At 48.0% G+C, this 27,981-nt stretch overlaps 1 protein-coding gene across 7 annotated transcripts in view; it reads right to left on the bottom strand.

Annotated features, from left to right (window-relative positions):
- PALM2AKAP2 (PALM2 and AKAP2 fusion) overlaps positions 1-27,981 on the bottom strand; it is a 356,683-nt gene that overhangs the window by 146,644 nt on the left and 182,058 nt on the right. For 6 of the 7 annotated variants that reach the window (XM_075931391.1, XM_075931393.1, XM_075931392.1 and 3 more), the window contains one exon: positions 6,882-6,964. In XM_075931391.1, the coding sequence (XP_075787506.1) occupies positions 6,882-6,964 (83 nt within the window). Of the gene's footprint in view, positions 1-6,881; positions 6,965-24,665; positions 24,683-27,981 lie in introns of those variants that run through there. The other variant, XM_075931397.1, reaches the window with a different exon arrangement.

The raw sequence follows: 27,981 nt of genomic DNA, 5'->3' as shown, positions 1-27,981 counted from the left end.
GGCATGGTTATTTGTCTTTGGGCATGAAGCCAGGTGGGTACATTTACACACAAGCATGACATGACAGTTTTGTTACTTAGCTTGGGAACTGCCAAAGGTGAGGCACATGAATGAAATTACAATTCCACAGGTCAAACATCATGGCTGTAATAGCTTTTGACAATTCCCATTGCTTTCAGCTCCCCTACCAATGCTGCATTGATATTGTGGAGGAGATTGAGCAAGAGCAATTAGCAAGGGACATAACTGAAAATGAATGCTTAGTTTCGCAATCCTGAGAAGTTCCATAAAAGATTCAGAGTCTCCTCTCCATGGCATCAATCCAGACTCACTGACTAGCATTAATGTGGTCATAACTGTTGTAAGAAGAGAATTTGGCCTATGGAGCATAATATTATAATGGGCAGGAGCCTGCTGGGGATGGCTTTAGCGACCTAAAATAGATTAAGTTGCTCTTTGAAATGGGCTCCTACCCTACCTTTGGGTTTAACGCAGAATGTTTAATGACTTGCAGGGTTGATGCCCAGAATGATGGCAAGATGTGGTACCAATTGGTGGAGGAATTTATACCACACGTGCAGGTGTACATTTTAAAAGATTCAGGGATGTGGGGGCCCAGCGCCTTGAGAACTCAGTATCCACTCTGACAGTCAGGGCTCCTTCAGAGGTCTAAAACTGAACATCCAAAACATGAAGCACCTCAAGTCACTGGTCACTGCTGCCAAGTTAGGCCACACTGTAAAGAGTCAGTTCCCTCCTCTTTGCCTTGTTCTTGGTGCTGTGGCCTTAGGTTTTATAGTACCAGCAGCCCACTTTAAGAGAGCGAAACTGTCCAGAGCTTGTGGGACCATTTTTCATGTCCTGCTAGTGTAGGTTATCATCAATGTAGATTCAGGGCCTGGATCACTGGTAAATATTCTGGCAATAAAGCAGAAGCAATTGGACCAGTGGTGAGGGCGGAAGCCTAGGACTTAGGAGTCATGCCCTGCAGGACTTTGGGCAAGTCAATTAGCTTCACATCCCCACTGCAAAATGGGGAATAGCACTTCTCTGCCTCGCAAGGGTGTTAAGGGACTCAGAGGCTACGACTACACTGCAGCCTTTTGCTGGTAGATAGTATGCTGGTGAAGCACTCATTAGCATTTGTCACACTGTGGTTTGCATATTCTCTGCCGATGCTTTTTGCGCAAGAGGTTTTTGTGCAAAAACAAGCAGTGTCGACGGGTCCGTTTTACGCAAAAAACCCTTTTGTGCAAGATCCTTATGCCTCCTTTTTTGAGGCTCTTGTGAAAAAGGGGTTTTTGTGCAAAACACATCGGCACAGAATATGCAAATGACAGCGTGACAAATGCTAATGAGTGCTTCATTAGCATACCCTGCCAGCAAAAGGCTGCAGTGTAGATGTAGCCAGAACATGGTAACAGAGGCCACAGAACTACTCATGATGAACATACTTGGTCTCTTCAATGGTTTATTAAACTAGGAGGCTGCACAATGATGCCTTGTCTATGCCTGGCCACTTATGGGGGCGTGTAGGGCATGCCTAGCTACATAATGCAGTGAAAGACAGTGGTGCACAGCATACGTGCAGCAGTGAAAGACTCTGGCAGAGAGGCAGCAATGAGAAAAGACTGGCAGTTCTAGGAGCTGCTAGGGCTTTTCATTACAACATAGAAAGACTCTGGCAGCTCCCTGCAGCAGAATACATACATGCCAAGCAATTCAGTAATCTGCATGGTTTTCTACCCTAAGGCCAGATCTTCACTCAACAGGACAGTGATGCTGCCACAATCAATCTTCAGGAATTTGATTTAGCAAGTCTAGTCAAGACTCTCTAAATCAAACTCAGAGGGTGTCCCCGTCAACAGCCAGTACTCCTGCACTTGCAAGAAATAAGGGAAGCCGACAAGAGTGTTTGCTCCCATCGGCCTCCTGCTGTGGAGATGGCGTGGAAACTTGAATCAAGGTTCATTGACTCCAGCTTTGTTATTAACATAGCTGGAGAGGCATATTTGGATTCAACTTTCCCCTTTAGTGCAGACCTAGCCTAAGGTTCTGAGATGTCGTGATTGTGTTCGGCTAAACATTATGGTCTACGCGGTTATGCCTGTGCTAGGGTGGCATGCAGTGTTTGACTCTATACGCCGCCATGAGAGTAGATCTATCTTAAGACGGCCCTTGAACTGCTTCTCAGAGGTGTGGTCTCTGGAAAGCACTGTTTGCTTCCAAAGATCTCCACTGCAGCAAAGCCAAAATTGTGAGCTCAAGGGATTATCTGAGCTGCTGGCTCCAGTTTTTGCACGTCTCTTGAAAGGTAATTCAATCCGCTGGCTAGGATCAGTTACAACTAGAGCTTTGATTCCAATACAGCCTACCTACGGACGAGGCATTGCTACAAAAATCTGCAATTGAAGTGACAGGTTGCCTACAATGAGCTTCCCAACTGCTTGTAAAGCAAACCCTGCAGAGGAAGAACAGAATGGTATACGCAGATGTCAACTCTCTCCCATTAAGCAGTAAGGAGGTTGGAAGAATAAAGAAAACAGCTGCAGTTGATACCACCCACACACAATCTCCGGTTTGAACTAGCACTACAAGAAGGTCTCAAATAGCAGAACACGTTTTATTCTAACATCATCATTAAGAAAGCATCACACCATATTATTCAAGCAGATCAAGAAAGTAGTGATTTGCAGTACGATTTTTCTTAAACTGAGTCTTCATGAACTTCATCTTGGCTCTTAGGCCTGGCTTGGTTGGCCCTGAAGGCATTACCTGTAGCCAGCTGACACTGTTAAAACATGGCCCCCCATGAACAAAGATTGATACAGGTTAAGCCTCTCTAGTCTGGCAAACTTGGGACCCAGGCCCAGCCTTAGGGCAAAGGGAGCAAGGCAACTCCCTTGGGCCCTGAATGTTCAGGGCCCTGCATGTTCAGGGCCCCGCATGTTCAGGGCCCCGCGCTGCCCACCTAGCCACTCACTCACTGCCCTGTCTGGGAGTTGCAACCCAGCCTCTCTGCCTTGGGCTCCGCAATCTCTTTGGCTGGGCCTGTTGGGACCTGACCGATGCTAAACCAGAGAATTTGCTGTACCACAGGAGGTCAATATGGTCTAGCAGCATTACCAGCACTGCCACTGCTCACTTGGCTCTTACAAGACATTAGGGGAAAATTAGAGCTAAAGAACAGCACAAGACACTGAAAGCCAGGAATGGGTGGCTGTAAAACTATATGGGGCCACGGGGAACTTGGCCACACCCATGATAAAGTGGACATTCAGCTAATTAAAATCATGCTGGCCCAGAGAGTGCCAGACTAGAAAAGTTTAACCTGTACTACATTTAGTCACAAGGCCCAGCAGTTAAATGTCTAATACTGTACATCTTTCACTGGGGGTTCTACTTTGTCCTTGGCAAGGAATTGATATGGGCTTATTAGGTCTTTATTATCTTCACTGTAACACTTCTGTGCTCTGTTAATCTGCACAGATGTCCCATTGACTTGAACGGGAGTTACATGTGCATGACCTAGTTCACAATTTGGTCCTACGATCCTAGGTTTCATTAGGCTGGGAGGAATTTTATGGACCAGCTCTTCAGTTGGTTTATGGTGGTAGTATCAATGGAGCTATGCAGATTTGGTTTATGGTGGTAGTATCAACGGAGCATACAAGGTAGTTGCTCAGCTGATCTAAAACCAGTACAGGCAGTCCCCGGGTTACGTACAAGATAGGGACTGTAGGTTTGTTCTTAAGTTGAATTTGTATGTAAGTCGGAACTGGTACATATTGAAGGGGAAACTCTAGCCAAACATTTCTCCAGAGCTCAGTTTTATTCTCCCACACCTCACTTCCCTCAGTCCTTTATTCTCAAGCTGAGGTGTCTGCTGAGAAAAGCTGCTCCGCGTCTCCCTGGTCTGCTGGGGGGGGGGGGGGGGGGCGCTAGCTTCGCGTCTCCCTGGTCTGCTGGGGGGAAGCAGCTAGTGCGGGGTTGCCTCACCTTGTTTGTAAGTAGGGATCTGATGTAAGTCGGATCCATGTAACCCGGGGACTGCCTGTATAGCAATAGCTGTACCCAGCTTTTTGGGCTTAACCAAAATGGGAACCAGTCATGCTTCTTTGTATTAACATCCATCATTTCATTGGTTAACAGCAGCTAGGAGAATGGTGTTAGGGATTCCACAGAATGGGGTTTACATCTCAGCAAACTGCAGTTTAGAAAAGCAGATGATGCCTGGTGGTTTCATACTCTAGCACAAAACTAGTTACAGTCTGTAATCTGCAAGATATAAACCTCAGACTTTTCCTTGCAGTATGTGAAGCTCTGCTAAAGTTAGCAACTTTGAGTGAAAGTTTCAGCTCTGGATATCAGATTCCAATAGATGCCAGTAAGGGTTCTATGATGATCTTAGAGATTCCTGTAACATCACATCAGGGCTAGGGACAGACATGCCAGACCCCTGGGAACGGTGGGGGCAGGCTCACCCAGGTAGCCCAGGACTTGGGCAGCAATTTTAAGACCCTTGGAGGTCTGACCACGGTCATGGCTGCCGTAGTGGCAGTTACCACCCAGAACCCTGGGCCCTTTTAAATTGCCAGGCCTCAGGGCACCTGTCCCCTTTGCCCACCCGGTTCACAAAGTGTCAATGAAAACAGTGTCTGCTTTCCTATTAAAATGCACTGCCAGTGGCACTAAGCAATGTGTGGGATCGTTAAAGAAGACGGTTTCTGCACACATCCTAATACCTGAAGCGCTTGTGTCTAATATGTAGATTTGTGGCTATTTTATTGGTCCCTACTTGAAGCTACCTGGGCTCAGAAATTTAAAGACTCTGGGACGGATGGACACACACGGTCCAAGATATGATGTTTCCCCATGTATTACAACCAGTAAATATTAAAAAAAAAAAAAATCACATGTCCTGATTTTACAAAGTGCTAACTTCCTCCACTGCCCATTGACTTCAGTCCTTTATTTTGTGGATAAATCTGTTAACATTTCTATATAACCATGTATCATTCTTGGATAACTTTGTATTAAGAGATTTTATATATACATATCTTGTTCTTTTAGATATATCTTTATGTTAAGCTTTCTTATAGAATCCTTGTATTAAGAGAAACCTTGTATCCAGTCTTTTCCATAGAAATTTTGTATCAAGCTCTTTATGCTATAGGTCTTAGGAATAGTTAAGGTAAAGAAAAATGTCTTTTGCTAGGAGTAGAATCGATCTCTCCCCTTTCCTTGATTGCCCTGTTGAAATGAATGAGGTGCGACTGGAGACTGAAAGGGGAGCATCTCCAGCAGCAGTTGCAAGGGTGGAGAAGAGCTGGGAGCCAGATCCAAGACAATACCTGTGAAGTGAGCTCATTGACATATAGACTTGTCCTGGGAGTCAAGCAGCAAGTGCCTGCCTTTAAAGGACCCTCTTTGAAGCAGCATTAAAAAAGGCACGGTGATGACTAATCAGCTGCATGAGAGGAATAAATATGAGGCATCTTGCAGAGGGACCCCGGGTTTTCGTCTCGTCAACATCGGAGCATCGATCCAGATTGGCAGAAGCCCGGCTCCACCCCTCCCCCAACTAACTAACCTGGCCAGCGCAGTTAGGGGGAGCAACTATTGGTAACAGCAAGATGGAGTGTGCATGCGTGAGACAGTGAAGGAGTGTAATGTATCATATGCATGATAAAGTATTGATTGATCTGTGTATGTTCAATAAATGTGGTGTGTTGCCTTATCCCCCTGAAAAAGATCCCAGGTGCTTCTTTTAAGCACAACAATTTTCCCCGCCCCCATCTTTTAGTTTAGTCCAATTTTCAGACAACAGCATCTGCCTGCACCATCCATTAGAAGTTAGAACATAAGAACGGCCGTACTGGGTCAGACCAAAGGTCCATCTAGCCCAGTATCCTGTCTACCGACAGTGGCCAGCACCAGGTGCCCCAAAGAAAGTGGACTGAAGACAATGATCAAGCGATTTGTCTCCTGCCATCGCTCTCCAGCCTCTGACTAACAGGCCAAGGACACCATTTTATCCCCTGGCTAATAGCCTTTTATGGACCTAACCTCCATGAAATTATCTAGCTTCTCTTTAAACTCTATTCTAGTCCTAGCTTTCACAGCCTCCTCTGGCAAGGAGTTCCACAAGTTGACTACATGCTGTGTGAAGAACTGTCTTTTATTAGTTTTAAGTAGGGACATAAGCAAAGAACAGCCCAGGAATGTCCACCTCTGGTCATGCCTCTCCAACAAGAGAGGGCACTCAACATCTCAGGAACCCATCAGCACCTTGCACACCTGGCTCAGATTAAGACGGTTGTGTAGGTATAACGTGGCGCTGTCCGTGTGCCTTTCCTATGTTATTGAGCAGTTCCACATGCTGTGGTGTCTACATCTAAGCCCTGGAAAACTAGAGACCACCAATCTGGTTCAGGCCTGCTCTTCTGGTTCAGAAGAGCAGAGAGCTCTGAGAAGGGTCTACTGGAGAGCAGGGGACGGAGTCATTCATATAAACTAACTCAAGCCTATTTTTGCCATGACCTGCTGAAATTATTTTCCTGGGCAAAAACAGACCTGGCACTTGTGAGAACAGCCTGAAGAGTTGCTTGTTTTTAAATGCTCCAATCTGTGTTGCCATCACCTCTGCTAGAAATTCAAATATTTCAGTTATATCAGAAAAACAGTCCTCCGAAATCCCACTGTTGCATCAGGGCTTGCAATATTTAGGATAGGACCCACCTGCAGCAAGTCTGAGTAGCAGGCAGATTACATGGATAAGCTATTCCTCTCAAAGAGATTTCTGCCATCACTGTCTCACCTACTGTTGGTTTCCATAAATCCATAACTTGCAGCTATGTAGAGGGTGAATATGAACTTACCATTCCAGTGACTGCTGTTTCAGGGCTCTCACATGAGCACGATCCTCTCTGATCCTCGGGCAACACAGCCATTCCCTTCACTCCTATGAACAAAGTCAGGAAGAGCATCCTTAGACGTGTGTCTTGTTTGCATTTGGTGCTTGCTTTGATTCAGTGACAGGTCACAGTTGGCTCAATTTTGTTATGTTTTTAAAAGGACTGAATAGATAAAGAGATTCTTAAAGAGTCCATGCTATTAATCAGGGCTTCTGGTTTTAGGTTTTAATTGCTCAACAACTACAAAGCCATCCCATTTAAAAAAAAAAAAAAAAAAGAAAAGAAAACCAGCAAGAGCGCAAGGGTCTGCAGGACAGACTACAGGGGCGTGTTTTATAAAGTACACAGAGATGTTGCATGTTTGATGTGCATAGACCCTGCTGATGAGCACTAAAGCTTCTCTAGTGTGCTTCAACATGGTGCTGTTTGTGTACTATGTTAATGCTTCATTGTGTGTTTCATAGAGATTAATTCTTATTATATACAGACACAAAGGTATTCCCCCAGCCTCCCTCCCCAGGTTTGAACATTTGCATCAAAAAACCCTCCAACTGCCAAAGATAAATCTTGAAAAATGAAATAAATCCCCCCCCCCCCCCCCGCCAAAAAAAACCAACCAACCAACCAGAAACCCTAACAATAGAAATAGCTTTGACCATCAGTGGACCTCTGGGGCACAACACAGCAGCTGCAGAGTGGTACTATATTCTACCCAACAGCTAAGAGCAGGAAAAAGGAGAACAAGAGATCTAAGTGAAGCAGGAGAGACGTTTTACAGACACACGGCAAATAAGCTCAACTCCAATCTGGCCAGGACGCTGGGGCTAGCACCCTTGGCAGAAGGGCTAGTCACCACTTATCCCCGATTCTCATTTACACTGCTTCGGCAGTGCCTTGGAGGGGCCTTAACATACATGAGAATCAGGCCCTCACTTTCTTCCTTATCCCATATACACGGGGGCTACGTCTACATTGGCCCCTTTTCCGAAAGGGGCATGTTAATTTCAGAGATCGTAATAGGGAAATCCGCGGGGGATTTAAATATCCCCCCGCGGCATTTAAATAAAAATGTCCGCCGCTTTTTTCCGGCTTTTAGAAAAGCCGGAAAAGAGTGTCTACACTGGCCCCGATCCTCCGGAAAAAGCGCCCTTTTCCGGAGGATCTTATTTGAAGTAGGAATAAGATCCCCCGGAAAAGGGCGCTTTTTCCCCGGAGGATCGGGGCCAGTGTAGATGCTCTTTTCCGGCTTTTCTAAAAGCCGGAAAAAAGCGGCGGACATTTTTATTTAAATGCTGCAGGGGATATTTAAATCCCCCGCGGATTTCCCTATTACGATCTCTGAAATTAACATGCCCCTTTCGGAAAAGGGGCCAATGTAGACGAGCCCCTATTGGGTAGTCCACTGCTACTACTATGCTGGGGCATCAGTTGAAGATTAAATCCCAGGGAAGTGAGCCTCCGCCTGGGTCAAGCTTTTCACTTCTTGGAGAACCTTGAAATTTCCTTTGACAAGAGTCCAGAGGTGAACTAGTGTCAGCACTACTTCGCTAGAGCCGACTAACACACCCAGCTGAAGGCAACTTAAGTCTGTTTAAACAACCACCAAATTAAGAGTATATCCAAATCAATCTTACGGCCCAAAAGGGACCTGAAAATATTTGCTATGAAAAACAAGAGTGAATGCTAATGTCTGACCCAGGGACAGGCCAGCTCCTGTGTGAGCAGTCATATACAGCGGTTTGATTACTTATGTTTAGATTTTTGCCATTGACCTAACAAAAACAGATTAAAGTCTGGGTCAGATGAATATTTACTCTGGAACCAACTCAGTTCATTTGGCAGCAGTCTCCATGCACAAGGATTTATATAAGTAGCTTCCACTGGTGTTATTAGAATGGCATTTTACATGTGTACAGGCAAAGAGGAGAATAGACCCAATAGTGTTGCACATATACATGCAATACGCTTTCATCATTTGCACTGCTACATTTATTGTGTAAGAAATCGTGGTCTAGAAGTTCAAGCAAAGAGTTTTATGCTTGCCTTCGATCACTAATTGACATTGGGCAAGTCAACATCTCAGCTGCTTTTTGATTGGATAGTTATTCTTTCAAAAGGATTGTCTGCCTGAAGGAAGAGACAAACTTTTCATTCTGAAGCTTATACATGGAAATATTCCTTTTAACAGAGTTGCTCATATGATAGTTTAGCACCGAGGGGAAAAGAATATTCCCACATAACACTGGTTATTGATTCGGGACTTTTCCGGCAGATTTCCCTGTAAGTTAAGCACTTGGGCGGCCATCTAGGAGAGATTCTAATGCTGCCGAGTGGATTAGCAGAGCACCCACAGCCAGCAGCATGTGTTTTTAATTGGTGGTGCACATCTTCACATGCCTTGGTGCACAGAACAAAACTTATTCCACCTATAGATGGAAAAAAGTTGTGGGAACACATTTTTTCGTCATTACGTCATTACTCCCTTCCCCAACCCCCCCCCCCCCGCAAGAGTGAATGAGAATGACTAATGGGTCATTTTGCTTTCATGTAAGGCACAGCGAAGCATTTAGTATTGTGGAGGAACATTCCAAAGTGCTTACGGAAGCTTAGTCCTGTTAATTTTCAAATCAGTGGGACTGGTGTTCCTAAGTCCCTGTAGGTGTCTCTAAAAATCCCTCCCCACGTTTTTTTTCCTGTGATATTTGTTCACCTCTATAGTGAGCAGATTCTGCAGTAAACAGGAAACTTAAGGCCAGTTTCTCCAGAGAGCTTAGCACACAGCAGCTCTAATTTAGGAGCTAAATAAGCAGACCGAGTCTGGAAGCTGCTGGGTAGTGAGCACTTTTTAAAGTCTGATTATTTAGCTTACTATACATTGGGGACCAGATTCTGATCAGTTATACCTCACGGGATCAGCCATCACTCTCCTGCCCAATTCAGAGCCTGCAACCACACACCTAGGCTATGTCTACACTGGCGGCTTCTTGCGCAAGAACATCTTGCGCAAGGGTTCTTGTGCAAGAAGTCATCCACACAGCCATGTGCGAGCTGTGCTTTTGCGCAAGAGTGCCCATGGCAGGGTGGACACTCTTGCGCAAGAAAGCTCTGGTGGCCATTTTAGCCATAGGGCTTACTTGCGCAAGAAATCCTTGCTGAGCATCCACACTGCCTGCTTGCGTGACAGCTCCTGTGCAAGAGGGCTTACACTTTTTTTTTTTTAAAAAACAGGAGTGTAGCTCTTGCGCAAGGAGCCCTCTCACCACGCCGTACTGTAAATTTCCTTGTGCAAGAACGGCCATACTTGCGCAAGAAGCCATGAGTGTAGACATAGCCCTAGTGTGGTTCACTGTCCCATGGAGTGGCACTTAGATCACTTACAGCAAGAGAAGAACATGGGCACTCTACAGCCTAAGCTGAGAGCCAGCTGGCTTTATAGCTCAAGCTGTAGAGACTCCTGGAGCTTAGTATAGAAGGCCCAGATTCAACCCTTGTGGAGGGTTACATCTACCTGGGCATTGGTCTCTATGCAGTGGGTTGAAATCTGTGTACATGAAGAACAAAAGATCTGACAGCTGACCCTGGTATTCAGTAATGGGTCATTTCAGAGATCTGAGTGTCCACTGGGTGGATTAGGAGTCCTACAACACATTCCATTCAAAATAGTCTAGCTAGCACCACTTGACAGTACCATTATTACAGCCACTTGCTACTTATCCTGTCATCTGACTGTATAGCAAAGATTAAATAAATCAGCCACAGAGCAGTTCCCCCAGCTCTATCCATCCCTAGCTCCACTTATGCATAGCCCAGGGCTGGCTTCTTGGTCTCCTTTTATTTACTGCTGAGTTCAACTGAGAAGAGGGTTTGATGGGAGTTGAACAAGAAGAAAGATGGGATAACACAAAGGAAATGAAGCTGAGCTAACAGTCTCTCTCCTTGAGAGATGCATATGGGCAAAACTGGAGGGAAAGAAGCTGCTGTAATTGAAGATGGGATGGAGTTAACTGGCAATGTAACTAGGAAGTTTGAACCTGCAAGGAGCAGAGAGACAGGATGCCAGAGCTAGAGGAATGTGTTTTGGTACAGAAAGCAGCTGCCCATCTCCTTGGTAGCAAAGAAGTCAATGGTTACAATATCCGTGCTCAAATTGCTTCTGGGTGCAAGCCAAGGTGTTGATCAGCTTTAAAACTCAGAAGAATTTGGGACCCAAGTACCAGAGCAGGGATGTAACAGCTACCGCCAGAGAACAACACCTCAAGGTTATAAGCCTGCTCCTATCTGAGCAGGTGAATGAGTAGGACAGATGTTCCTTGGGAACTTGCTGAAGTCACCGGTGCAGGAGAGGAACAGTCAGCCTGAGCTACCCTGGAAGGCCAAGGCATCTCGTGCCCAGAGCACAGACCCAGAACTGAAGAAAAAAATTGCATGCTTGGTCTCCTTCTGGAACATTCCAAACTGTGCAACGTGTAAGAGCGCCAGCTTCCACTCGCTGCCTCTTGGCCATGTTTGTGCCTCTTAGATGTCAAGAGTGACAATGTCTTTTCATGGTCTAAAAGGGGAAGGCAGTTTAACTGACACCTGTCTAGTGTCTGAGCGGGAGGTCCATTAGACTCACCCAACTACTGTGTAGGGTAATTCTGGATCCAGGAAAGTTTTAGCTTGTTCTGAGTTGTATCGTGCACAGGTTACAAGGAGGTCTGTGGTCCCTGATGTGGGCAGATGAGGCATCCCCACTGTAGCTCAGCAAGAGGGTTAAAGAGGAGCAGGGGGATGGATTGAGTTACCTGCGGGGTGGGGAGATGGGTGGGATTTGAGGGAGGGCTGGGTTAATGGCCATGGGAGGAGGAGAGGTGGATGGGGGCTCCCAATGCAAGGAGCTGTGGTGGTGGTGGTGCTGGCTCCCTCTACAGCCTCCCTGCCTCTCCCTCAGTCTTGCTTGCACCAGCCCCAGTGCTTCTTGCAGGTATGGCAGAGGACCAGACTCACTGCAGCAGTGCTTGGGATGGGGCTAGCTGCACTGAGAACGGGCTCTCCCTGCAGCACCAGGCTGGGCCCCAGAAGGCTCATCTTACCACCAGGGACTCTGCTGGTGCTGCTACCACCAGGCGGCTTGGTGCCATGCTGGCCCTGGCACCACTAGAGACAGAGGTTCACCTGCCAAGCTGATGGCAGGGTGGCCCAGGCCTGGAAGGCAGAGCCTTTTCTAGCCCAATACACCTGCCACTGATGGGTTTGGATTCTAAGTTGAGGGCAGGGACTGTCACAGTGAGAGTGTCCAACTCGCTGGGGCCCTGATCTCAGCTGCAAACTCCAAACAAAGTTCCAAAGTTTAAATGTAAACCTGTAAAGCCTAGTTCCTCTTCAGAAAGTTTCAGAAACGCACCAGATGCCCAAGCCAGGGGCCAGGTTCTCTTTGAAGAGACACTAATGATGTTGCCGTGCCTTTGGAGGAGAGTGGGTTTTGGATGAAAAGCAGCCTCACAGCAAGGGCATCCTGGAATCAGAGGGGTGTAACCTTGCTACCTTTTCAGATTCTGGACTTCAAAGGTACAGTTCTACTGGGAACAGCCAGCCTGGAAGAATACAGGCAGGCTCATGCAATTAAGGAGCTCCGAGTCAGACAGAGATGGAGAAAGAAGATTGTGCTCCATCAACACTCAAGGCATGTCTACACTAGGCAATTTCAAAATAACTCCCACAATATCTATTTTGAAACAGTGTGTCCACACTACAGGGAAGCCTCAAAATTAGTCTGAGGCAGGCTCCCTTAATGTGGATGCATTACCTCAACCTAGAGCCCCAGGAAGCACTGAGGAGTAATTACTTTGAATGACTCTGGGGAGTAGTTATTTCAAAATAGTAGGAGTGGCGCATCCACACTACATCTATTTTGAAATAAGTGTTATTCCTTGTGGAAAGCAGCAGTTATGCCAAAACAACCAGTCCCTTATTTCAAAATAACAGGTTGGGTAGTGCAGACGCGCCGCTTGTGATTTCAAAATAACCTTCTAGGTTAGCCCAGGGTTCAGAGACAGGAAAGCCAAGGGTGGCAAAAAGGTCACATCTGTCTCAAATTTTCAACTCTTCAAGTACGGCATTCTAGACCTGGTTTGCAGTGTTTGGCCCAAGTAAAATGGCAGGAGGGGTTCCCTCTAACTACTACATACAACCCTGTTGGCTTTGCATAGTGCAGAAAGCCAGTAAGCAAAGGGTTAATGAGTTTGGGGAGGAAGGGAAAGGGCCTTGTATGGGTAGAGGGATGTTCACCTTGCGGGAATTCTCCGGTCCTAGAAAAAGCAATAACAGATGGGAATATCCAAGGATATAATCAAAACTAAGGGAAGAAATGGTGAAACATGAATCTATGAAGCCTGGGCTAATGGCCTTTATACCCTGAAGGTGCTACTTGAAGGAAGCTGGTCCGGCTAGCGTGACAGCGGAGAGAAGGAAATAGAGATAGCGAAGAACAAAGAGGAAAATTCTTCAGCTGTCTGAATTGTTACAGCACTGGAGCTAACCAAAGAAAGGTGCCCATGGTCTGCCTGGGTTAGCCCTAAGCTATTCAGTGCTAACAGGCAACTACACCCATCACCTTTGGGAAACCATAGGCTAACTTTTAATAAGTTGTTGTTGCTAAAGCAGGAAAGATCTATTTCTTGTTCCTTAGGTAAGAAACCTCCAGACATTTACAAGATTGGCTATAGGCTTTATCACTGGCATGCGAGATCTAAGGGTGAGTGATTGATCTCTTGGGAGGAGGAGCAATTTGAATCTTGTGATCTTCGGTATGACCATTACCACGTAGCCCAGATGGGAAGATAGAGCCCTTCCAGTAAGACTGCTACAGTGTGTCAGGAGTCACTTGTTACTGGCTTGGTGAAATCTAATCTTGGTGTGAGATGTCTGCCCTGCTTCTTGAGTCTGCCCCAAGGTTGGCACTGAGTCATGAACCACTCCACAGCATGTGACAGGAACGATGTATAGAGTAAGGTACTACCCTACTGGAGTGGAGGTACCAGAATTTGGCCTTTATTCAAGCTCAGAAGAGGAGCTATAGTTAAGCTATTAGTGCCACAATTTTCTTGAAGCTGTACCAAAAGCTAAGCCACCACATATAATATCATCCAGATAGCATAAAGCTTTCTACCTTAATCACCTGGTGTGGTATTAATGCTTGATATGTAGTGAACATGTATCATTTCCTGGCCATTACATTCAAGGAAGTGCAAATTACTGATGCAGATTGCTGTGAAACTCAGAGATGCGTGCTTGAAGAGGACACCTAGTTTTGAAGAGAGCTAACAAGGCATGAAGTATGGACATTTAAAGCCCAGTTTGAATGTGAATTGGTCATAATATTGGTTTATATTGTGAACTTGAAGGACTTACCACGGTAAGAGAAAGTTCAGTTAGCTTTCTGTGCCAAATGTTCCCGCATCATAGTTCCTAGATCATTTCTTGCTACGCCGCCTTCCCAATACACACCAGTGGAAGAGAGCGGGAAGAGAGAAATGAAGTCATAAGATTTAAAAAACACACAACTATGCTGGAGATGGGATTTTAAAGCTGTGGAATGGTTTACAAACATGCAACTTTTATTCAGAACAGACATTTCTCAACCTCAGAAAAGGTTTAATTCGAAGGCACCAAAAGTTGGAGCTCTTGCGTCCACAAAATAGGGCTGGAAATCTAGCCAGTCATGCCTCTTCTGAGGTCTGCCCTGCCTAAAGCGGTTTGTTGTGTTAAGGTCAGAATGAACAACTGAAAACTCCCCTAACTGCCTGAGACCCAAGACAGAGCGCAACAAGACTGCAGTGGTGTTGGATTCTCTCCCTCTAATTTTTCCCCCTCGTTTGTACAGTTTTTCCCCCTCGTTTGTACATTTTGCCTGTCAGACAGTCCCAGATTTTGCAGCTTGCTGTTTCAGTATAGCCATGCAACCACCACCACCTGCATCTTCTACAGAAAAAGTGGGAGACCCCTCTCTAGCCGCTGGTACTTAAGGACCCCTTCAGTCATTGTTGGTTAAGGCATATTGATTGCAGTGGCTGCTGAGAGGGGACTCCTACTGAAGAAACGAGTGACTCAGCTGATCTGCACAGTGGAGTTGTTCATTAGTTCAGAGTGGGTTGGCACTGGAGAGCAAAAAGGGAAGAAGCACAGGGGCAGCAGCAACAGGGGCAGCACTTGAAGGGTTTCTGCAGCTTGAAAATACACTTCTAAATGGTAAGCAAAATTCCCTCCCCCACCCCTCCATTAGTGGCACTTCACTTGAGAGATGGCTCTCGAATTCATCAGGGTCAGGATGCTGCTTTGCAATGTTTACCCAGTGGTACTTCCCTCCCATCACATATCAGTGCACCAGCACAATGAGATCATTAAAGATCAGCAGGGGATTGCTTTGCTGCGCTGCACGAGCACATTGTGCAAAACAAATCAGTCTTCTTAAGTAGGGAGGTCACGCATGCTCCTAGTGCCACCGCTGCACGTTGATTGGGGAGGGCAGGATGGGGCAGAGGCTCTGGATGGTTGCCAGGCGATGTGTTACAGGGGCAGAGCTTGCACTGTTAATTAAGAGGAGTCAACTGTGGACTGCCTGTGGGGCTCTTTTCCCCCCACCCACAGGCTCTGCGCTGGTCACTTCCCTTGGTACAAGCTTCTAAATAGAAGATTTAAGAAGAGATGGAGACAACGAGAATGGTTGTGCCGCCACCTTGAAGTGTTGTGTCAGACTCACTCCTGAGGGGCAATCTTGGCCTGACAGTGCAGGAAGCTCAGACAGCTGGCAGGCTTTCTATTGTGTAGCAGCACAGAAGAAAAAACTTTTCCTATGGACTGCAGCAACGAGGAGCTGCAGTAGCCAACGCGAATGTTGGGTGCTCCACTTTGATTCACACATTGGGAGCTCTTTGGCACAGGGAAGGACCATCGTTTGGCTGTGGGGTTTATACAGCACCAAGTCCAACAGGGTCTTGCTCCAGGACTGGGGCTCTTATGCAGCAAGTTGTAACATTACCACCACAGTGCAGATTTAGCCAAGTCTGCCGATGGGGATTCTTTAGGGGGCTACTTCAGATGGTGCTGTTACCAGTGGCTGCTTGAACACCTTCCCTCCCTGCTGCTCAGCAAGGGAACGTGGTTGAGCTTGACAAGCGTGGCCAAGTGGAGTCAGTGTCATTTGTGACAAAAGGGTCCCTCTGAACGGGGTGTGTTGAGGAGATGGGAGCACTTCAGAAAAACACCTGCCTAAATCCCATTGACATGGGAACCTAAGTGCTGCAGGCTCTTGAGGGGGACTCCTTTGCCCAAACTCCCTCAATGGGAAAACCTGCTAGACCAAATCACGCCATGGGTGCAAGGAGAAGTTAGGGATGTGAAAGTTTAACCTGGGGTGGGGAACCTAAGGCTCAGGGGCTGGATGTGGCCCCCAGCTTGCCTGGATCCGACCCCTGGGGCTTGAACCTCCCCCGCCCAGCACTGAGGAGCCAGCGCTGGCGCTCCAGCCCTCTTCCCCCCGTGGGGCTGGAGCACACAGTCTACCAGCTTGGATCTCCCTAGGCTCTGGCATGAGGGGAATGTGGGGAGCATCTGTCTCTTTGGTCGGGGCCATGTCAGCGAGGGGTTTGTTTCTTGCTTCTCACTTGTGTGCAGCCCTCCTCCCTGACTGATTTTTCGGTGGGTCAAGAGTCTCCTGACCCCCCCCCCCAAAAGTTCCCCACCGCTGGCTGATGTGGTTAACCAGTAAGCCTCATGCCTGGTTAAGGCGGCTGTTGAGGCTGGAGCAGTTCCCCGGCAGTGGGTGGAGGAGAGTCAGCCTGGGTGGAGCCCCCTTTAATTGATTAAACAATAGGTCTAGCCAGTTGAACAGGATTTTCCATCCCTAGTCGAAATAAGGATCCAACGAGAGGCCATGCATTTCTGTTTGTGCCTCAAATTATTCATGCGCCGATCACACCTGTCTCAGGGATACCGTCCAGGTCAAAAATCTTAGGCTATATGTTAAGAACAGCAGGACTGACCTAGCAGCATGTGCTAGTTAAAGCTCACCTATCTGCAGTGTTTTTGTCAAGCCAAGCTCAGATACGATGCTCAACGATCTCCCCCTTTTAGTTTGAATCTACAGAAAAGGTAAGCAGGCTGCTATGAAAACAGATACTCTTCCCATGTAAAGGTAGCACAGTCTTCAGCCACCTGTCTGCTGCAGTTGGATGGAAATTAGTCTTCCCCTCGCATTGGAGTGTCAATCTCAGTGTTTCTCTCACACAAGCTAAAAGGGTTGGAATTTGTGTTTGATTCGGGTAACTGAGTAAGTGTGGCTTGTGCACAAGGCTGGATTTCCATTCCCTGCTTCACCTCAAACTTCTGTTGTGATTTTGGGCAAGTCCCTTAGCCTCACAGTGCCTCAGTTTCTCATCTCCAATATGGGGGATAAGTGACAAGGAGTCCTGTGGCACCTTATAGACTAATGGATGTACTGGAGCTTATGCTTTCGTGGGCAAAGACCCACTTCGTCAGATGCATACATCTGTTAGCATATAAGGTACCACAGGACTCCTTGTAGCGTTTGCAGATCCAGACTGACAAAGCTATCCCTCTGAATATGGGGGATAGTAGCACTGCCTTGCATCATGGGGTGCTGTAAAGTTACATGCAAGATTGTGAGATGCTCAGATACTTTCGAGACGGGAGCTTTAGATACACTATGATCCACACTGTACGCACTGCATGATTCAGAACGACCAGTCTGGAGAGCTCCACAAGAACAAGTTGAGGGAGAGATTTCTGGCACTCTCATCTAGTTATGGTCAAAGTCAACAAGAACCAGCGCGCTCATGGTACTGCCAGTTTCTGGTTCCAGGAGAACGCTACAAGAGAGCAAAACCACATCCAGCCACTGCAGAATCTGAATGTTCTGTTATGGCTTCCTCCAGCAGGCCTGCCGAGAGAGGAGGGACAAAAGGGGCAGTTACCCCAGGATCCAGAAATTCAAAGGGGTTTGGGGCTTCAGCTTCCATGGGGGTGGTCACACTGCAGTCCTGGCCGCCCTGAGAGATGGCTGCCCCACCCCAACTCCTTCTGCCAGAAGCCCTGCTCCTTCCCAGCATGGGAGATGGCCCCTATCACACCTTGCCCTGAGGCCTGTGGTGGCTGTCCGTCCGGCAGTCTTCAGGAGTGGGTGAAGAGGTTCTAGATTGACCTTTGACAGAGCTCAACCATCTCTAATCCTAACACGCAAAGCAGTCGTCATTCTGCCACAACAGGGTCAAAGCGCCTTCTGAAAGGGAGCCATTTTCCTTAGTCGTTGACTCAGGCAAATCACATACCAGAGTCAAGGTTTTTTTAAAAAAAAAGAAACCCCACACAAGGAAGACAATCTCTTCCTTTCGATCCCCAGAGTTGTTTTTTTTTTAAAAATGCCAAGTACAAAAAAGTTCCAAAATGACTTCTAATTTAAAGTGTTGGCGCCATTTTAAAGCACCGCGGCTGCTATCTTGTAGCATTGAGAGCACAGTAAATTCTTACCTTGAAGGGGCCATGAAATATAGCTTTAAAAAAATTAATGTTGCCATATTATTTAATCATTAAGAAAACAGTTAAGTAGTAACAGCCATATATATAGCAGCTCTCAACCTATGAATTAAGAACAATGCCACTAGGTTCTTCCCTCGGTGCCTAGACCCTACTGTGACTGGTGCTTTACAGGTACCCAAGCTAGGCAGACTGACTTATAAAATACAAGTACTAATCAGCTCACTGGCACATAGGAAAGTTTCAGTAGATGCCATTAGATTGTGGCTGGCACAATTCCTGAAGATAATCTAACACAAGGGTGGGCAGTAAGCTAGAGGCGGTTCATCAGGGTTAGCCTCTGGTGGGCCGCCAGCGCTTTATTTACCTGTGTCCCCTAGTACAGCCGCTTGTAGCTCCCATTGGCTACAGACATGCAGGTAAATAAAGTGCTGGCGGCCCACCAGGAGCTAACCCTGGCAAACTGCATCCAGCCCATGGACTGCTTATTGCCCACCTCTAATCTAAAATGAAGGTCTGGCAGACATCAGAGAAGGCTCCTTTGGAGAGCCAGCTTGGATGTCCCCACACTATTTCAAGTCTAGTGTCTTTGCCTGCACCAGTAAACTGGAAGATACTGGTTGTGTCTATCCACGGTCACTGTGCCAAATGGACACTTGGAATAGGATGGAATCCTTAGCTGTGTGACATGGACCCATCTCTGTATGTACACACACACACACACACACACACACACACACCCCCCTCTGCATGGACTGTACACTTCGTTCAGCCATCGATGGAATATCAGTTGAACGGGTTGAGTCAGTTTGTGTTTTGGGGAGTTGGCCACACACCATCCTGGCATCTCTCAACAACAAGGAAAGCAGCAGACTAATCAGGCCTCCCAGCTTTGCTAGTAGGAGGCAACAGGGCTGCTGTCAGCCAGATGTTCTACATCGTCTCACCAAGCAGGAAGAGAAAATAAATCCCCTGATACTCTCGCTGCTCTTCAGGGGAGTGGAGGGAGGGTGCCCCTAAATATGCGCCACTTGGATACGGCTTGGAAAAGGGAGAGAAAAGGCCCTAGATTTTTTCCCCCCTTTCCAGGGCTCTGGGATTTGAAGATCCCTGCTGGGTCAGGGCCCACAAGTCCCAGACAGTCTGGAGAAAGATCACCCAGCGGGACTGAGCTAGCTCCTCTTCCTCACAGATCTCACTGCCCCCAGTAAAGCCAAGAGTCTCCTCCAACTTACCTTCTGGTGCCATCTTTGAGAAGGCCAAGCAGTTTCCCCAAGGGCCTACTGCACAGTGGGATTTTCCTCAGCAGAGTGATGTAGAGAGCCCCTGGCAGTAACAGGCCCCGCTACTGCGTTCCCAAACAGCATGTCAGAATAGGCAGCCAGCACGCCCCCAGAGAATGCCTACAGTAGGTTTGAGGAAGAGGGGCCTACCTTGGGGCCAGAAGCTGAAGAAATAAAGTGGGACCATCTGATCACCCCAGGTGAACTGAACTGGGAGGAGAGCAGACTGCCACACACTGAAGGTGAGAGAGACGGTAAGAAGCCAACAGTCCTGTCTCCAAAAGACATTTAAAGGTAAGTGCTGGTTGGGAGAGAAACCCTTAGGGCTGGTTGTGAGAAGGGTCAAAGAAACCGGTCTGGCCTCTGCCTACAGGTATCATTGATTCAGAGGCGTGCCCCCATTCCTACTGCCAGCACTAGCTAGGGCCAGGAATGGGAACGTAAGGTGTGCCATAACAGGTCAGAATCGGTCAGTGTCGTCTGCCACAGGGAGAGGCCAGCGCTTAATATTTCTGCAGAAGAGGAATCTTCTTTCCCACATAACACAGACAGCTAATCTGTTCAATACGGGAAGAGTCTTCCAGTCTATCCTCACTGTGGGAATGGCTGAACCCAAGCGTGAGGTTTGAATAGCCTTGCAGTAGAATGTCCAACCTCCCTCAGAAACGCATTCCTCCTCCCTCCCCCACACACAATTTCTTCACCAGAAGAACACCAGTCCCCATTAACCGGCCTGCAACGTTTGTGAAGTGTGGGAAAATCATTCATGCCTGCATAGGATGCAGCCAGTAAACTCACTGTATTTGTGACCCGAGAGGGGACTACGTGGATTGTCTGTAGCTCTCTGCAGGCATTAACCGATGCTCAAATTAGCCCCCCTGTGATAAGAGGTGAGGTTCCTCCCTTCCAGGAGATGAGGACATGGTGATAGGGAATTTAAGAGATTTATCCATAGCAACACGGTCTCAGAGTTGGGATTAGCACTGAGGGGTTCCTGGTCACAAGTCTTATGCTTGTCTTCCTGGGATACGTCTGGCTGTCCAAGAGTGAACGGCTAGGACGTTCACAAGACATATTAAGCCATTACTTCATCACACAAGTGGTTTGTTTTCATTCCCCACTCCCAAACCCACCTCATTGTTTGAGTTTTGGCTGTTGTCTGCAGAAGAGGTAAAAATGAGATTGTTGAAGGGTCAGAGAAAAATCCTTTCTAACCGCAGCCCAGCTGCCCTGTGGAAGAGGTTTCAACATTCCCTAGGCCAGGGGTGGGCAAACACCAGCCCACAGCTCCAGTTCTTCAGTGTTAGCCTCTGGCTGGCCACCATCACTACGTTTTCCTGCGCCTCCTCAGGTACAGGCGACTGTAGCTCCCATTGGCTGCAGCTCCCATTTCTAGCCAATGGGAGCTGCAGGAAGTGGTGTGTTGGTCTGTGGTGCTTCCCGCAGCTCCCATTGGCTGGGAATGGCGAACTACAGCCTACGGGAGCTGTGGAGGCACAGGTAAATATAGTGGCTGCAGCCTGCCGGGGCTATCCCTGGTGGACTGCCACCATTTTATTGCCCACCCCTGCTCTAAGCTGTGTGGTGAAGTCAAGGCATGTGATGTGGCTTCTGACAGAATAGTGCTCCCAGGAGACTAGACTCAGCAATGACTGATGCAATGTGACATTTGTCCTCCCATCTGCTCACTCGTGACATGATTCAGCTTCTATTAAGAATGATAAATGACCCCCATGCACTGCAACAGGAATTGGATCAGACCCTCAATTCTTGGTGGTGGAGCTAGCTGAGCTCCGTCCTTCCAGTCCCATAGTGGGATATGTGTGGATGTGGGTGTAAAGAGCCTTTGAGGAGCATCATGCAGGCACGTAGGTGTGAAAGCAAAGGAGGGGCAGAAGCAGTGAACGGATGGAGCAGAGGTAGACAAGAGGAGGGTGGACATGCAGACCTGCAAATGGTTCCACTTCCCCATGCAAAGAGCAGAGTTAGACACTTGGGTTTAGCCCCTGGGCTAAGGATGCTGTATGGATAGCATGCTCAGTGGCCTCCCCCCACCCCCCAAGTAAGAACCCCACTTGGCTGGCTTCCAAAGATTTCCCTTCTTTCCAGCAGTCTTCAGCCAAGGAAGGTGCCAAAACAACATCAGGCCTGTGGGCAGGAGTGTAGTGACAAGTTCCCCTTCCCTGTAATTCAGGACCTAGCCTAATCCGACTGATTCCTGGGCCTTCAGAACACGGTTCCCGCTAATCTTTTCTATCCATGTGCTGAATGAATTTTTTAACGTGCACCAAAGCATGTGCAAATGCACATCACCTGTAGAAACAAAAACCTGCTAGTTAGCTGGGGGGCATTGGAATGTCTCCTGAGGGGAGAGAAGCACTCACCTGACAGGAAACATTGCTGTTCATCATTGCAGCCCTAGAACATGTGCCGCCCTAGAGCTGCTTGTCCCTCCAAGCTCAGCAGCGATATAAAACCCCAGATGGCCAGGAATTGTAACTGGCATCTAGTGGGCTGGTGACCCAAGGCAGAGAAATTCCTCCCTCAGAGGAAGTGCTGTACAAGGGAATAGCACAAGCTGTTGAGGGGATAGCTATTTTCAGCCAAAGCATTGTGGTGTATTATAATAACAATACATGGAGATGTGCCTATCTCAGAGCTGGAAGGGACCTTGAGAGGTCATCAAATCCACTCCCCTGCCCTCATGACAGGACCAAGTACCATCCCTGACATTTGCCCCAGATGCCTAAACAGCTCCCTCCACAATTGGACTCACAACCCTGGGGTTAGGAGGCCAATGCTCAAACCACAGTGCTATCCTATCTGTGCCCAACCACTAAATGCCAGTTATAAAACCACAGATGGCCAGGAATTGTATCGCTGCTGAGCTTGGAGGGACAAGCAGCTCTAGGGTGTCACATGTTCTAGGGCCACAGTGTTTCCTCAGGAGAGATTCCAATGCCCCCAGCTAATTAGCTCCATTGTGAGAGCACTGCTCACTTCCCATCCCACAGGCCCAAGGAAGCTCCTACAGGTGTTTCACCATTTTTGTTTACAGGGCACAATTATATTTGTAGGCAGCCATCTTGTAGGCATGAGGTCGATAGAGCAAAATGAGGATTCAAGCAATGGGGTTCAATAGAAATTGCTCTAAAATGCCATAGAATATGGAGGATATTATTTCCAGCAGGTTTTAATCCTCTGTATGGTGCAAGGTGCCAAGTACTCTAGCCCCTGAAAACTTATACCTATACTAAAGTTTAAGCATGCCCTCAGCAGCACAAGGCCCCCGAGTGCTCAGCACCTTACAGGATCAAACCCTATAGGATGGGCATAAATCCCAGTCTTGTCTATTGCTGTAGCACTTAAAGATAAGCACAAGTACTCTCACCTGATGCTCACATGCTCCAAGAGTTAAGCACAGGGTTTGCTGGGCAGAGGGAGGCACACGTCTCAGATTGCATGGGTGGATTCAATAACCCACGGAGAGCCTATCAATTTCCAGTAACGTTTCGACATGTCATTCAGGTTTTTTCTTTGGCAATATCCCTTAGGATACAGAGTTTGCCTCTACCCTATTAGTAGTCTGGGAGTGGGGAGCTTTTAAGACAGCTTGCAAGGCATGGATATATAGGGACACTCAGATTAACAGGCTTCTTATTTTCCCCCAAGCCAATGCCCTATCCCCTAAGCCAAAGCAAAAACCCACCCCCCTGCCCTATCGCCAGTGGGTTCCTTATCTTGCCTTCTTCTAGTCACTTCTTGGGTGGGCAGAAGGGACAGGGCTTGAACCCACCACCTTATACTCCTCAGGTGAATGCCCTATCCTCTGGGTCACCCCAGAAGCCACCTACCTACCCCATCTTCAGCCACTCCCATATCCCATCTTTCTAATAAAGGCAATAGCTCCCTCCTTGGGACAGCCTCTGTTGCCACTTCCTGGATAGGCAGAGAGGGTGGGACTTGAACCCAGCTCCCTGTGCTCCTCAGGTGACTTCCGTAAGCCACACCAGATCCCACCCCCACCACCCTATATCCAGCAGGACCTCATCTCATTTTCCTCCTGTCACTTCCCAGGCAGGTGGACGGTGCGGTATTATGGCAGGCAGGATAAGTGACATGTGGCTGAGGGGGATCAGGCATTCGCCTAGGGCACACAGGGTATTGGGTTCTAGTCTGTCCATTCCCCCCGGCCGACCCTGGGAGCAGCAGGACTGCCAGTGCTGGTCACTCCAGAACTGGAGCTGGCTGTGGCATGGGGAAGGCAGGATAAGGGACACCCTGAAAATAAGGTGATAGAGTGTGTCCTGGAGTGGCTGATGGACTACTACATTCACTTGGGGGGCACAGGGTGGTGGGTTTGAGACCCCTAACAGCAGGACTACCAACACCGGCTACCCAAGGAAATGAAGCCAGCTTATGCTTGGCAATGGATGGACCTGCTGCCCTTGGGAAGCAGCACAGATAAGTGGGGGGGGGGACCTAGAATGTAAGGAGCTTGTGGGGTGCCTGCAGTGGATAAGGTACCTGGTGCTAGAGTCCTGCTTGCCTCCTGCCCCAGGGACAGCCACTCTCAGAGGGATAGAGCTTGCACCTTGGAAACTAAGGGAGCCCTGAAGTTAAGGGAGGTTGAAGGGCTCCTCCAGTAGTGCAGTAGATAAAATATTTGCCTCCAGACTCAAGGGTTCAAGCCCACCCCCAACCACAATGGCCTCACCCAACACAAGCCACCACCTATTACAAATAACAGCCTTGCAAAACCAATGTCTACTAGCTTAGCATAAACCTTTCAGGCCCACCCTTGATCAAGATAATTGCTAAGAACCATACAGTATTGTACTCAATGCTCCCAAGAGAGAACAACATGTAAACACCCCAGTTCTGCTCTTACAATAGGCCTGTCCTTCCAAAGTAGAATAAACATAGAATCTCTTACCTTCTAGGTCTTCTGTACAGTGAGTAGGTTTCTTCCCCACCCCCTAACAAGCCTCTGTTTCTCTGCCTAGAAGTAAAGGCCTTTCCCTACCCCCAAACACTTCCTTATAAAGGCCTGCCTCCCAAATGCAGCCCAGCTGCTCAGCCACTCCCCCAGGACACTCTATCAGAGTCAGGCTGTGTCTTTCTCTATAGCAGTGGTCTCCAACCTTTTCAATTTAAGTGCAATGTAAGATCTACTTCAAACCCAAATTCCTTTGTCCCTTAGGGTTGCCAGACGTCCAGTTTTGAACCAGACAGACCAGTATCTGAGCTTTCTGTTCGGGAAACAAATTGAGAAAATAGAAATGTCGGGTATTTTCTAAATAAGATGGAATGTCGATTGTGATGGAATGTCAAGTGGGTCCGGTATTTTTGTTGAAACCATCTGGCAACCCTGCCCCCTCCCCCTTTCATTCCCACCCCTTTGTTGAGGCCCTGCCCCTGCCCTGCTCCACCCCTTCTCTGAGGCCTCACCCTGCTCACTCCATCCTCCCTTTCTCCCCCATCCTCACTCACTTTCACCAGGCTGGGGTAGGGGTTGGAGTGTAGGCTGTGCTCTTGGGCTAAGGTGTTTGGAGTGTGGGTGGGGGCTCCAGGCTTAGCTCAGAGTGGGGGATTGGGGTCCAGGAGGGGTTTCAGGATACAAGCGCTGGGAAGGAGTTTGGGTGCAGAGGGACTCATGTCTGAGGCTAGAGGTTGGGCTTAGGAGGAGGTTCAGGGCTGGGACTGGGGTTCAGGAAGCAGGGCACTGGGCAATTGAGATGGCTTCTGGGTGGATCAGTGGGGTTTAAGCAGGCTTACTCCTGCCCATGCCCTGCACCACTCCTGAAAGCAGCTGGTATGTATAACAACGGCTCCATGGTGCCATGTGCTGCCCCTCATCTACAGGCATTGAACCCACAGCTTCTACTGGCCACGGTTCCCCACTACTGATCACTGGGAGCTGCAGGAGTGGTATCTGCAAGCAAGGACAGCATGTGGAGACCACCTGCTCTGCCTCTCTCAGGGGCTACAGGGACATGCCAGCCTCTTCCAGGAGCAGCAATTATCACAGGGATAATTACTCCAGCCACAACAGGATAGGCATTTTAGAACTCACTCCTCAAAGAATTAAATTGAAGCGTAAGAGTGAAATGAAAATTCTGAAATGCACAGACCAGTCAAACACCCCCAAATAACCCGCTTTGCAAGCAGTAAAAGAAGTAACAATCACCACCCACATGTGTGTTGGGTTGGGATCTGAGAGTGAAGGACAGTGTGTCTTTGAGGATGTGGGAATGTGACAGACACGCGCACACAGTGTGTGAGAGTGACAGAGATTTACATTGCCAGGCTCCCTCCGTCCCCTTCTCTCTGTGTGGTGATAGGGTACAGGAGTGGAGACGGGGGACACCCTGACATCAGCACTCCCCCTCTTCTCCCTCACACACCCTGCACAGCAAGCAGGAGGCTCCCAGGGGAACAGCTCCAAGGCAGAGGGCAGGTGCAGCATGACACTGGGTGGAGGGGCAACTGGAGTTCCAGCACTTGATAGCTTCCCAGCCAAACCAGTCAGGATCCCCTGTCAGAGGCTCCAAGATCTACCAGTAGATCCCAATCTACTGGCTGGTGACCATTGCTTTACAGTATGTCTCCATACTCCTGTCTACCACATTGCTAAGGCTGGCTATATACGGCTGATCACAAGAGCATCCTACTTCACTTATCCACCAACAATCTGTTACTCGCTCTGAGCAAGTAGAATGTTGCCAGACTCATTTGAATATTAATTTTCTCTCTGATCAGTTTTTTACTATGTTCTGGGGCAAATTTTGCCCTTTCATACTTTCCACACTGAGTGCAAGGGGCAGATGGGGTCACACAGGGTATGATGCCTTGGTCCTGCAAACTCACCAGTGCTTAACTTTAAGAAGGCGGGCTGGTGGTGTGATTCCTGCTTATGGCCTCAGAGAACCAGGTTGAAAGCTCTGGCAGCAGAACCGTTGGGACTTTAAGGTCATGATCTGATAATGATTCTTTCTGGCCTTATACTCTATGAAGCGCCTGTTCATGGACACCAGGTATACTAGGCTCCGCCCACACTTCGCCAGCCTGGCCCCACCCACACTCCGCTAGCCTGGCCCCACCCACACTCCGCCAGCCTGGCCCCACCCACACTCCGTTACCAAAATGCCTACTGTAGGCCAAAATGCCCCCATGCTGTGGGGCTGAGGAGGCTGGGGCTGCACACTTGCCCTTCCCATGCTGGGAGGAGGGAGCAGCACACTGCCCTGCCTCCCCATGGTGTGGGGTGGGGCAGGGAGGTAGGTGGCTTGGCTCCCATGGGAGGTGGGGCCTCAGCAGAAGGAGTGGGGCTGGGGTGGAGCTCGAGAATTGCTTCCCCCAGCCCTACCTTCACCCACCACCCATGTGCCTGCTGACTTTGGATAAGAGCTTTGATTTTCCTTGTGTTCTTTAATGATAAATGTCACATCTTTCAAATGCTCACTAAGGAAAGCCTATTTAAAAAGAAGGCAATACTCACAGAAACTGAATTTCTTTCCCTATAGCAGCCCTATCCAAGATAGAACAATCAAGCACATGCAAGCATGAGAGCTACACCCTTTTTGTGGCAGGTTCTGTGTTTGCATACATATTTGGATTGTGTCTAGCCACATAGGAGTCCTAGCAAGATGCAATTCCAGGATTGCCAACACCATGTTCAAAAATCCCTCAGGCCCTCCATCACCACAAGTCAGGCTTAAAAAATAATGAGATTTTTAAATAAATAAAATGTGAAGTTCCTTTACTTTGCCTTCGGGCTTTTATGTTATTATTATTATCATTTGTATTGTGGTAGCACCTAGCAGCTCCAGGCATATGCCAGGGCCCATTGTGCTAGGAACTGTAAAAACAGAACAAAAAGCCCCAAGAGTCTTACAAACACAGAATTCACATTTTCCAGGTTTCCCCCGCAACCTTGAGAGCTAGAGAAATTTGTCTTTGCTTCAGAGATGAGCTGTGATTCCCCTATAATTAAATGAGTCCAGTTGCTGAGAACATAAGAACGGCCGTACTGGGTCAGACCAAAGGTCCATCTAGCCCAGTATCTGTCTGCCGACAGTGGCCAGTGCCAGGTGCCCCAGAGCAGGTGGACCAAAGACAATGATCAAGCAAATTGTCTCCTGCCATCCTTCTCCAGCCTTTGACAAACAGAGGCCAGGGACACCATTTCTTACCCCCTGGCTAATAGCCTTTTATGGACCTAACCTCCATGAATTTATCTAGCTCTTTTT

This window comes from Pelodiscus sinensis, chromosome 6 (genome assembly GCF_049634645.1).
Source record: "Pelodiscus sinensis isolate JC-2024 chromosome 6, ASM4963464v1, whole genome shotgun sequence".
In the NCBI taxonomy this organism is placed as follows: Eukaryota; Metazoa; Chordata; order Testudines; family Trionychidae; genus Pelodiscus; species Pelodiscus sinensis.
This window is presented reverse-complemented; position numbering and strand designations above follow the sequence as displayed.